This window comes from Gracilinanus agilis, chromosome 2, assembly GCF_016433145.1.
Source record: "Gracilinanus agilis isolate LMUSP501 chromosome 2, AgileGrace, whole genome shotgun sequence".
Classification (NCBI taxonomy): Eukaryota; Metazoa; Chordata; class Mammalia; order Didelphimorphia; family Didelphidae; genus Gracilinanus; species Gracilinanus agilis.
Genome location: NC_058131.1, coordinates 390851388 through 390864690, shown reverse-complemented (window position 1 = coordinate 390864690; position 13303 = coordinate 390851388). Strand labels below are relative to the sequence as shown.

The following is a 13303-nucleotide window of genomic DNA, read 5'->3' as shown; positions in this document are numbered from 1 at the left end:
GATAATCACATATTAAAGAGAGAAGGGACTTTAGAGGCCATCCTTTCAGTTTATAAATGAAAAAACTGGCATCCAGAGAAGTATCATATGATCATAAAGCTGGAAAGGATCTTAGAGGACATATAGTCCAATTTCCTCATTTTTTATAGATGAAGAAACCAACATGACTTGCCAAAGGTCTCATTGATAGTTATTTACTACAGTCATTATGTCAGTCTGGATACTCCACCACACCATTCATTTCCCTCTTTCAAGCAGCCATCCACCAAAGTATTCATCTCCAGTCCTGCGTTTCCTCTGTGAAAAGTAAAAATTGCTTGGTTCCCATGCTGGGTCTCTCTTTTCCTTACCTTGTTCCAGCTTAGGGATGGAACATGATGGCCAGGGCAACAGATGTGGTGATGAGGTGAGGATGGGCAGCATCATGGCTCCCCTGGTCCAAGCTGCCTTCCACCGTTTCCATTGGTCCAGGTGCAGCCAACAGGAACTGAATCGCTATCTCCAGTGAGTTACTATAAATGATGATCCCTTTGTCTTTTCAGCTGCTGCCCCTAAAAACCCTTGCCAACTAGGAACCATAGCTCTTTATAGAGGGTATGAGTGACCAGGGGAGCCTCACACTGGCACAGCCTGCAAGCTACTAGGGTTGTATAATAGTACAATACTACTCCTATTCCACTTGGGATTTGCATGTGATGTCCATTGTCCAAAGACCAGATGGAAACCCCATTTATATATTATGAATATTTTCCCACTAAGTTGAGCCAAGACCTTTGTTGTCCTGAAACGATGCACATTGTTCTCCATTTCATTATCAGCCTCTAATGTATTCATTCTTCCAAAGTGTGGGAATGATTTAAAAATTTGCAAACCACATACAGGTTCTCCCTCTGTATATCCACTTCATATTTTCATCTGATTCCACAGCGACCTTTTTTCCCGAAATTCCCCTGAGAAGCTCACATATTCCCTAGAGCCAAGGAGGCTGAGTAGGACCCCTCTCAGACAGAGAGAGGATGCGTTGGTGAATCCTGGCAAGGAAATAGATTTCCCAGACTTACAAAGAGTGAAAGCTCCTTCCAAATTCTGTCTTATTTTCTTAGACCTTGATGATCCTTGGAAGACATGCAAATACATTCAAGGCATGCCCACTGTCACACTGTATGTCTGATACCTTGCTTTCTATATAGTTCCCATGAGAAGATAACCTGGAATTTTCTTTCCTACCCTTGAAAATTATAGGGTAGGGTGGAAGAAGGTTCATCTTCCTAGCTAGATTTCCACTTGGCTGGGTCTACCACAGACTTGGTTCTGACCCTAATGAGAGCGTCCTCTGTTCCCACCCCCACCACTCCCCCTCCTCCCCCTGGCAATGTAGGGATGGAACTACAGCCCACCTGGGAGTCCCCTCTCTCTCCATCTTGGATGAGAGTTCTCAGAGACTTCTCCTTCCCTCCCTCCTACAGATTAAGGCCTTAGTTACTTCTGGACTTAATGGCTGTGGTCCAACAGGCCTAAGTATTATAACAATTTCCCAGATTTTTCGTCTTCTGCTGTTATTCAAGCTGACCAAGTGAGTGCTAGAGTAGAATTACCACCTCACTCTGACTACTGTAATGGGATATTCCTACAGAAGTTCCAAGTGAAAAAGAGGTTGAGAAAGGAAAGCTTGAGAAACATTTTAAGGAGAGCAGGCAGAAGGGAGGCCCCAGTAGGGGCCCCCTTGGCCTGTGAAGGCATATGCTCCCCCTGGAAAGGGCTTTGGTTGTGCTCTCCAGTGACCCTGCTCTCCTATCAGCCACCTCGGCTATTCCTCTCAAAGTTCAGGCTGGAGGACAGAGGGTGGGGTTGGAGGAGGGGGAAGGAGGGAGCCAAAGAATACCTAACCTGGAAAATGAATTCCATATTTTTTCTTTCTCGTCAGCCCCATCCGGGGTGGGCCCATTGCTGGTCCCAGTCCAAGTGGGAGCCTGGGACATCAGGCCATTCCCCCTTGAAAGCCCATCCCAGCTTGTACCGGCAGGAAGCCCAGAGTGAGTGTGCACCTGCAGGCTGGCTGGGGGCAGATGCCCAGGGAGTCTGCCTGGGGCTGTGCTCAGCCCATCTGGTGCCGCAGCTTCCCAGCAAGCAGGCCCTCCATTTGGCTTGGACTCAGCCTTTCGGGAAACCACAAGTCCATCTGCTCCTGTCATGTTTATGTGTGTGCCTGTTGCAGCTCCTACGATTGCCTGCGGGACGACCCCTTTGAGCGGGACTGGCCAGCTCTGCCCCAGCTGCCGGGAATTCACTATTCCATGAACGAGCAGTGTCGTTTTGACTTCGGACTAGGCTATATGATGTGCACGGCGGTGAGTAAAAGTCAGCCCTTTCCACTGCTGCTCCCTCAGGGGCCAGAATGCCACTGTGGCCAGGGGACATCCCTGCATCCAATAACCCCAGGGCATTCAGTCTCAGATAGTGAAAAGGACCCCTAGCCAACTGCAGAGGAGATGAGGAGAAAAAATAACAATAACTTTGCCATGTTTTATTATGTTTGGGAAATACAACTCTGAGCCAGAAATATTCCCACTCCTCCCTCCCCATCACTGCACCCCACCCCCAGCCTGCCATACCTTAGGCTATTATTTCTGGGAAGGACATTGGCAGGTCCACTTCATCCCAAGACATGCTGCCAGCAAACCCTAGACACATGAGAACGGTCTTTCCTTAAGTAGAAAGAGTGTTGGGTATGGAGTCAGAAGACCTGAGTTTGAATCCCAGTGAGATGGGATTCTTGCTAACTAACATTTTTTGCCACTGAAGCAATCATTACAAGTCAGGTTTATTTATTGTCCTATTTACCCTATATACAGTTTGTTTGCATACAGTTATTTGCATGTTTTCTCCCTTGTGGATTGTGAACTCCTCAAGGTCAAGGGCTATCTTTGGCTTCTCTTTATAACTTCAGCCCTTTGCATAGTGTCTGAAACATAGTAGACACTAAATAAACATTTAATGACTATTGGGGGCACCAAACCCTAGGATTTGTGCTGGGTCCATGAGGTTTAGGAGGACCTCCTTTGAATGACAAGACCCTAGTGAAAAAGTGCCATCTGAGAAATGCCTATTTAATTATTCTAAATAATTAGAGATATGCCTAAATAATTAGAGAAATGCCTAAATAATTATTCTGGCTGAAGAGGTGCTTAACTGTTATTTCTACTGAGCTAAAGCAATGGAAGCCCCCTCTAAATTTAGTACCTAAGGCCAATCATCCTTGGTCCTATCCTAATTCTAGAGCTGATCCCTGCCTGTCTATTTATTACCTGTATGACCTCTGGTCTATCTGATTAGTAAAATGAGATGCTTGGTTTAAATTATATTAAGGCTCTTAGCTCTAAATCTTATTAGTCTTGTGAATTTTTAGAATGGCTCAATTTCTGTCATTCTTTCCCTCTTTATTATTTGTTAATTATTTCCAGTAAAGTTTATGGGGAAAGTCTGGGAAGAGGGAAAGATTTTTCATTAAAGCAGTCAGTTTTATTGGGAGGACACAATAGCCATGGGCAAATACCTGATGAGAAACAGAGGGGTTTGGGTCTTCATCTTTAAATATATATACATTTAAAATATGTGTATATATTTAATTTTTTTAAAATTTGGTTTATAACCATCATCAAATAGTATGAATATTTCTATATGGGAAAATGAGAAGGCAAGAATAGCAGATGAAACTGTGAATCTATCATGTACAAGTTGGTGGTGTTTTTTTTTAAGTATCCATTTCTTTTTTACATGGTAGTAACAAAGACTACCATTTTTGTTTGATCCTCTTCCTAGGTCCTCATCTTCTAATATGGACTTTACAGATTCTATTAATCTATATAGTAGGGTTTGGGGGAAGAGCTAAGGGGTTTGGGCCTCTCATAAGGAATAAAAGCAAGATTTTCTCAGTCTGAGACCCTTGCCCTGGGGCATTTGTATAATATGATGTTTCATTGGCTCACTAGATCAGATTGGATTGGATTGGACTATATTAAAGCTTTCCAGCCCTCAGCTTTGATTCCAAACACAGATCTTTTCCCTGACTCTTCTGACCATGCCCAGTTAGCCCAGCTGGTTGGAGCATGATGCTAATATGACCAATGTCTTGGCATCAACTAAAAAATGTCTGCCCATTCCATGGCCACAGACAGCTCTCCTCACCACAGCTCTCTCTCATAGAGTGTCTTGAAGCATGAAAGATCTTGATGAGAGTAAAAAGGGGATCACCACTCCTATTAAAGTCCTATTGCAAGTAGAATTATCTTTTCTATAGAAAGAACAGAAAGGGAGTGGCTGGGTAGCTTAGTGGATTGAGAGCCAGGCCTAGAGATGGGAGGTCCTATGTTCAAGTCCGGCCTCAGACACTTCCCAGCTGTGTGGCCCTGGGCAAGTCACTTGACCCCCATTGTCTACCCTTACCACTCTTCTGCCTTGGAGCCAATACACAGTATTGACTCCAAGACAGAAGGGAAAAGAAAGAAAGAAAGAAAGAAAGAAAGAAAGAAAGAAAGAAAGAAAGAAAGAAAGAAAGAAAGAAAGAAAGAAAGAAAGAAAGAAAGAAAGAAAGAAAGAAAGAAAGAAAGAAAGAAAGAAAGAAAGAAAGAAAGAAAGGAAAAGAAGGAAGGAAGAACAGAAAGCCATTTATCCCAAATTAAGAATCATTATGGTATAGTAAAAAAGAGACCTCATTAGGAGGCCTGGATCTTAATCTCTGATGATGACTAGTTGTATGACCTAATTCCTATCATTAACATTTCCCCCATAGCTTTCTTAAATCTGGACAATCAACAAAATAAACCATGCCCTGATCTATAGCATTTGCTGATTTCCAAGGTGTAAATGCTCACAACAGCTTTAGTATACCTATTCCACCACTTATTACACCTGTTTCTTCACAGGATTTTTGTGAGGAAAGTGCTTTATGAAGTGTAAAGCATTGTAGAAATAGAAGTTTGTAGCAAGGCTAGGAATTTTGAAGGCAGTGGTTCAGACTTCACTTTGGATATTTCCTCACCATCTTAGGTTCTTTGCAGAAGGTAGTTTACTCTTCTCAAGAACCAAAGTAGCCTGTTTGCCCCAGCCTTGAGTGTGATTCTTTATTGAATCATCTGCTTTACTTTATCTTCCCACAAATCTATGTGTTATTGGACTTGGGAGACAAAAGACTTGGGTTTAAATTCCAACTTTCTGCTTCCCTGCTGCATGATCTGCAGCTAGTCATTATAACCTGTGAAGACTTTGATTTCTTGCTCTGGACAATGCAAACCGTGGACCAGATGTTCTTGAAGTCCTTTCGAACTCTAATGTTATATATTCTAAGACCCCTTCTGTCTTTGATATTCTGTGATTCTCTGAGCTTGTTCTTGTTCTAGTTCCGGACCTTTGATCCTTGCAAGCAGCTATGGTGCAGCCACCCTGACAACCCCTACTTCTGCAAAACGAAGAAAGGGCCACCACTGGATGGGACCATGTGTGCCCCAGGGAAGGTGAGTAAATAGGCAAAGACTCCAAGGGAGAACCTTATTCTGGTACCTTATTCTCACAATGATCCCCTAAGGCAGGGCAGACTTTCCACCATTCATAAAGGACATGGGAAGAACACAAAAGCAGAAATGGGGGCCTAGAGCTATGGACACCAGGAAATAAATGCTTGCTGGAAGAGAGAGTACAGTGCTTATCTGGAAGAGGGAGTACAGTTTCTAGCAGGAGTTAGGGGAACATGGAGTTAGGTAGTACTAGGGAAAAGGTCCCATTTAGAGTCTGAAGACCTGGTTTTGAATTTCCTCTCTGATACCTACTTGCTGTGTGACCTTGGGACTGACTTCACCCCTGAGCCTTAATCTCCTCATCTGTAAAAGAAGGGTAACAGTCCCTGCGATGTGGTCCTCAATGGGTTGGCATGAGGCTCAAAGGAGAAAATGAATGTAATGTGTTCTCATATTTTTTCAATCCCATCTTTACAAAAATTTTTAAAATTCTCCCATACACATATTAATCTTAACTTTCCCCTAGTCCCATCCCCATGGAGCTATACTCATAAATAACTGGTCTGCACTAATAGACAGGAACAGGTCATGGATAATTCACAATAGCAAATAATTCAAAATTTTTTATGCTTGACCCTGGAATGCTAGAGTGGAAAAAGAGGTAGTGCTCTGACAGTCAAAGCTATTCATAAACAACCCACATAGCAGGTGTGCATTCAGTCATTTTTCAGTCATGTCTGACTCTTCAATGCTCCATTTGTGGTTTTCTTGGCAAAGATAATGGAATGATTTGCCATTTCCTTCTCTGACTCATTTTATAGATGAGGAAACTGAGGCAGCACAGAGGTAAATCATTACAAATAACCAGAAATTCATGAGATTTGTTTTATCTTTTTCTTTTTCTTGAGTCCGTCTAGAGTGAACTATACATGGGTTCAGATGAATAAGTAAAAGAAGTAGAAGGAGGCTAAGATGAACATATGAAGAGTGAAATAGAAAGATAGGATTGAAGAAACATAATAGTTCTCTTGCACAAAAAAGCTATGGGAAGTATTTATAGTTTTACAACACTATTATTTTCTTTGAGCCTCAGATATAGTTCAATGAAAAGATTATTATCCCCCTTTTGTACAAAGCAAAACTGAGGCCCCCAGAGGTGATGTGACTTACTCATGGTTGCCCAACTAGTGCCTCATCAATCATTCTTGAACCAATTTATTCTGGTGAATTCTCAGTGTCAAAGCTATAGCCAAAACTACTCCAGAAGAGGTCCAAAGGATCCCTCTGAACATCTGGATACAGATGTACCAGATCGTTCTTATTTCTGCTTCCTCCATCAGCACAGAACACTGAGACCTGGCTACATTCCCCTCTACTGTTGCTCTCATCTTGCTGGAGAGTGCAATGACTCTCTGATTCTTGGACTCCTTAATTTCGTTTTTTCTCCCCTGAAGTAGGAAATACAAATGGCTGGTCTGAGTACACAATTTTTCCTGTCCTTTTTTTCCCCTCTGATTCCATTTGCCATAAGATGTGGCCAGCGCCCATGACAATCATCTTCCCTGTGCCCGGGTCATGCAAGAACTGTTCACTGAAGCTTATGGAAGGACAAACTAATAGGCTCAGAAATGCACACTACAACAAGCTAGTTTCTTAAAAAACCACTTTGGATAATTTCCCTTTTCTGCTCAGAAAGCATCTGTGGAAATTCTTTTGCCTAAACCATTTAGCCTGGCATTCAAAGCCTCACCCCATTTCCCCAACCTGATTGTTTATAAATTTCTCATTACCTACCATCTAACCCAGTCAGGCCAGTTTACCCACAACCCCCCAAAGCACAGTGTTCATTCCTGTCTCTATGCTTTTGATCACTTTCTTTCTCTCACTAGGAATACACGAATGCCACTCCTCTACCTATCCCAAACAATCCTTCAAGACAAGCCTTTTGTTCTATTCCATTCAGTCATCTACCATAGACATCTTCCCATCTGCCCTGCTGATGACCCACTCTCTCACTTTGGTACAGCCCCTCTGACCAGCTTGTCAGATCTCGTGCTCTACCTCTCTGGAGCAGTTCATCCATTCAGCTTTCAAACCCCATTCTGGGACCAAGTTCTCCAGATTAGGAGATGAGCAAGTGTAAGCACACCTGACACACTATTTCAAGTGGCCCCAAACTAGGGGCCACCGAATACAGCCATCCGCCCCAGACATCTTATCATCTGCCTTGCTGCCACTTGCATCTCTCCCTTCCCTCCCCCACCTGTCTCCTATCTCTTGTTCTGGGAACAATAATGAAGTCACTTCTACCATTACTTCTGAAAAAGAAATGAGGGTTGACCACCCCAATTCCTATGATTCCCCAGACCAAAACTTCCTTTCTCTGGCCACTACTCCCCTATATGTGTTGTCTCCCCCATTAGGATGTAAGCTCCTTGAGGGCAGGGACTGTCTCACTGTTATATTTGTGTCCCCAGCATTGGGAGTGCCTATGGGGTACACGTAGACAAAATAAATGCTTTTTTTTTCATAATTCATTCAAGACTCCTTTTCTTCTTGAAACCTTCCCCTTCTCTTCTCCAGCCTCTTACATGACTATCTGTAGGTCTCTGCGTCTGAACCACACTTAACTATCTTCTCTTACTCTTGTTTTTTTTTTTTTTGTTCAATAAAAGTCCCAATTATCTATAAACTCCTTGAGTTGAAAGCAAGGCTATGTTTTATTCCCCATAGTATCAAGCAACAGATGGCATATATACCAACAGACTCCATTAGTAAGCTGACTGCTTGATTTTCCTGAAGCAAATCATAGGTGAGCCATTCTGTCTTCTCTTTTTTTTAAACCCTTACCTTCCATCTTAAAAGCAATATTGTGTATTGGTTCCAAGGCAGAAGAGGGGTAAGGGTAGGCAATGGGGGTTAAGTGACTTGCTCAGGGACACATAGCTAGGAAGTGTCTGAGGTCAAATTTGAACTCTAGGACTGGTTCTCAGCCCACTAAGCCACCTCACTGTCCCCCTGTCCCCCTTTTCTTCTTCTTGTTGGCCTACTGGGAGCTGAATGGCTGGTGATGCTGGGCAGAAAGAAACATCTAGCACAATGTCTACAGGCCCCAACACCTCTTAATCATGGTGATTTCACCAGTGCAAACCACCTCCTCACCACACCTTAGTCATCATACAAACATAGATTTAGACCTGCAAGAAACCTTAGAGGCCATCTAGTTCAATGCCTTCATTTTATGCATAAGGAAATTGGGGTTCCAAAAGGCTAAATGATTCTCCTAAAGCTAGCGCCAAGAATTAAACCAGATGTTCAGCTTTCACCCTTACTGCTTTTCTGCCTTAGAACCAATACACAGTATTGATTCTAAGACTGAAGGTAAGGGTTTTTGTTGTTTTTTTTTTAATCTATGGTTCTGCCAGGAGAACCTTATACACAGAGACTGATACACTGTGGTACAATTGAATGTAATGGACTTCTCTACTAGCAGCAATGCAATGACCCAGGACAATTCTGAGAAAGAACACTATCCAAATCCAGAGAAAGAACTGTGGGAGCAGAAACACAGAAAAAAACAACTGCTTAATCACATGGGTCGATGGGGATATGATTGGGGATGTAGACTCTAAATGACTACCCTAGTGCAACTATTAATAATATGGAAATAGGTCTTGATCAATGACACACATAAAACCCATTAGAATGCTCATTGGCTATGGGAGGGGAGTGGGAGGAGGGAAGGGAAAGAACATGATTCATGTAACCGTGGAAAAATATTCTAAATTAATTAAATAAATTTTTTCAAAAAAAATAATAAATCTATGGTTCTGGACAGTTAGGTAGTTCAGTGGATAGAGAGCCAGGCCTGGAGACAGGAGGTCCTGGGTTCAAATATTACCTCAGATACGTCCTACCTGTGTGATGCTAGACAAGTCACTTAACTCCCATTGCCTACCCTTACCGCTTCTCTGCCTTGGAACCAGTACTTAGTATGGAAGACAGAGGATAAGTGTTGTTTTTTTTTTAAATCCATGGGTCTTTTCATTATACTACACTGTCTCTTATTCTTTATTACAAATATTCATAATTGGAGCCCCCCCGTTTCCAAGCTCATATTCAAAGCCTTTCTAACTTGGGAGAACCTTCCAGAGTATATGTATTTAGCTAGTATAGCATTTGAGAACTCTGGGTTCCCTTCATATCTCAATGGGGCATCAGGAGAGGACTATAGCAAAAATTAGAAAACACAAATGGTTTAAGCATTTTTTTCCTTGAAGTCTCCCTAGACAATAAGAATTAGAACACTTGGGACATCTATCTGACCATGAAATTTATGCCATTTCCAAAGTTTTAATAGAGATATGAGAGAGAATTTATTACTCCAGGAACTCTTACAGTTTCATATTTTCTAACCTTTCATGAAACCATTAGGACAAAAACAAAACTTGTTCTAGAAGAAAGTACTTTTTGTGTAAGGGCCAATCCGCTCAAATTGATAAAGTCTTGGTTTCTCACCTAGTATAAATTAATACATTCTGGAAGGTGAACTTGGAAAGTCAGAGCCCATGAACATGAACATCCAGATTAAACTAATTATGTGCCCATGGTGAGTCTAACAAATTGTACCCTATTCTCCATCCTAATGACATGGCTTGAAATAGTAGATGCATATTTTATATCTTTTCCCATGACCTTCGCCTTTGTGCACCTGAAAAAAGTGCCTGACTTAATTCACCCACTTCATCCTTGTTACCTTGATCATCTGTATACAATATCTATTAAAATGTTCTTTGCTTTTCCTACATTCAAGACCAAAAAGCATTTCAATAAATAGTGTATACAATATATCTCTTATTCTACATTCATTCCTTCAACAAATATTTATCAGCCAAATTCATATCCAATGAAGAAGAAATAAAAGCAATTTTAGGAGCTATTTCACCCAACTGAATGGCAATAAAACTGACAATTTAAGTGAAATGGATATTTATAAACATATAAATTGCCCAGATTAACAGAAAATTGAGTGTTTAAATAACTCTATCTAAGAAAAGAAATTGAATAAGCCATAAATGGATTCCAAAGAAAAAACTCAGGACCAGATGTATTGATAAGCAAATTCTGCTAAACATTTAAAGAACAATTCATTCTAATGTTACATACAATTATTTGAGAAAAGGAAAAATCCTACCATATTCCTTTTATGGAACAAATATGGTTGTGATACATAAACCAGGAAAAATCAGAACAAGGGAAAAAACTGTAGATTAATATCTTTAATGAATATTTATGTAAAACTTTAAAATAAAATATTAACAAGGAAACTATAGTGTTACATGTATAACCCAGATTAAATTACTTGTCAGCTCTGGAAGGAGGGGAGGGAAGAAGGAAGGAGGACATCATGGATTATATAATTTCAGGAAACTCATGTAGAAATTTGTTCTTAAAATAAAAATAAATAAAGGAAACTATAGCAACATATCACAAAGATCATATACTATGGCCAAGCATATTTGTGTCAGGAATTCAGAGCTGGTTCAGTATTGGGGAAATTTAAAACATACAAAACAACCAAAACCACATATCAATAGAATCAGGAAAAGCTTTTGATAAATAGAATATTCATCCCATAAAAGGAGAAGGGAAGGGAATAAGCATGTATATACAAGAACCAGCATTATCTAAAATGAGAATATGGGGGGGGGGGGTTGGGGTGGCAGCTGGGTGGCTTAACTGGATTGAGACCCAAGCCCAGAGATGGGAGGTCCTGGGTTTAAATCTGACCTCAGACACTTCCTAGCTGTGTGACCCTGGGCAAGTCACTTGATCCTCATTGCCTAGCTCTTACTGCTCTTCTGCTTTGGAACCAATACATGGTATTGATTCTAAGACAGAAGGTAAGGGTTTCTAAAAATAAATAATAAAAATAAAATGAGAATAAGTTAGAGGCTTTTCCAGTAAGATCAGGGGTAAAAAAAAGAATGTCCATTATCTCCATTGCTATTCAATATAATGTTCAAAATATAAATTCAAGTCAGTTCCTTATATAATTTGGAAAAGAGACCTTTATCAGAGAAATTTGCTATATTTTTTCTCAGACACCTATTTCTATTTTAAGTTTAGCTATGTAACTGTCAAATATAATCATCATTATTACTGGGCAAAAGTTGCAGTCATAAATTGGTTATTTTTTTCATTGTTGATATTGGAAAGAGGAGAAAGAAAAGAAGTTCAAGATACTTGGACAAGTTGTGCTCTTGTTATGGTTATTTTAAATGTAATATTCCATGGACTGTTACACAATTGAATAAAATAACTTTTTTAATTTAATAAAGTCATTAAGATGTAAACTCATCCTTTGTAGGTTCAATGAAAGCACCCTCAGCATAGCTCCAGGACAACAGGGATGTTATAAAGTGTTTCATCCTATTCTGACATAATTTAAATTGCCTTTTCTAGGTCTCTATATTTTTGTTCCATTAACTTGGATATTGTGAATATTTGGCCCACTTGTCAGTAGCCTCTTTTGAATCATCGTTCTTAGATTTTCAGGGATCATTTTTATGTCCTGGTAATCACGAGCAACAGTCTGGTCTCTGATAATGTTCCAGTTCTGGTAGAGTGGATTGGCTGAGTTCTTCAGAATATTTTGAGGCCTGTATCCATAATATTGGCATTTGTCATCTGTCAGTCCATGCATTTGATGTTTAATTCTAGCCATCAGGTCATGTCTTGCTGGATATTTAGAAGGTGCAAATTTTTTTTCACTTTACATACTTTCTATTATTCCTTTACATAATCTATTTTATCACTAGGTCCAGGGTTCTTTAAGGATAACCCTTTGGTATTTTCTAGTGGCAATTGGTCTTGTGTCACCATTACAAACCCCTTTCTTTCCACAAATAAATCCATGTGACCCAGCTATTTATTTGGTGATTCTTTGTTGGCATATTGTTGACTATGTTTTTATGGCTAGCACCCACAGGAGACCTTTTGATTTTTTTTTTAATCTTCATAGTTTTATAGGCCCCATCCAGAATTAGCATTACAGTCTTTTCTGTTACCATCATTATTACAGAGAAACCAAGAAATGATACAGAGCCCTCAAGAGCTGGGGTCCCTTATAAACCATGGCAGTAAGTCCATATTGGTGAAGACTGGCCTATAGGACTTAGCTCTGCTGAAGATGCTTTCAGAATGGTGTTCTTGCTTTGTTGAGCTCAACCCCAGGCCTAGGCTTACATCTCTCTCCCACTTAGACACCCCCTGTTTCTATCTCTGCCTAGCTTAGACCTAGCTTTGCATCCTTCTTCCTCTCATGGTTCTTCAAATACTGGATTTAGATCATTCCTTTCCCAGCCCCCATTGCCTAGAATTATGGACTGTCTTTGGCTCGTGCTTCTTTGTCACTTGTCTGCATCTGTCCTCTATCAGTTACCAGAGAGGTAAGTTCCCGTCCTGCTCACTTGCCATGAGGCAAAGGTCTTGTGAGGAGGCTCTGTCCTTTCTCCCTCCCGGCCACAGCTCCAGATTAGCAGGTGATTCCTTCAGCCATTCCCAGGACAAGTGATTCTTTTGCTTGTTTATCTCCCAAACTACAACTTTCTCTGCAAAAGGTAACAATGGCATCATTTTCTTTCCTTCCTTCCTTCCTTCCTTCCTTCCTGCCTTCTTTTTGTTCTTTCTTTTTCTTCCTTCCTTCCTTTCATTCTTTCTTTCTTTTTCTCTTCCTTCTTTTTATTTTCTTTCTTCCTTCCTTCCTTCTTTCATTCCTTTCTTCCTTCCTT

At 40.6% G+C, this 13303-nt stretch overlaps 1 protein-coding gene across 1 annotated transcript in view; it reads left to right on the top strand.

Moving 5' to 3' along the window:
* ADAMTS2 (ADAM metallopeptidase with thrombospondin type 1 motif 2) overlaps window positions 1-13303 on the top strand; it is a 489415-nt gene that overhangs the window by 425567 nt on the left and 50545 nt on the right. The window contains exons 8-10 of the mRNA XM_044664491.1: window positions 361-504; window positions 2216-2348; window positions 5397-5510. Coding sequence (XP_044520426.1) covers window positions 361-504; window positions 2216-2348; window positions 5397-5510 — 391 coding nt within the window. The remainder of the gene's footprint in view (window positions 1-360; window positions 505-2215; window positions 2349-5396; window positions 5511-13303) is intronic.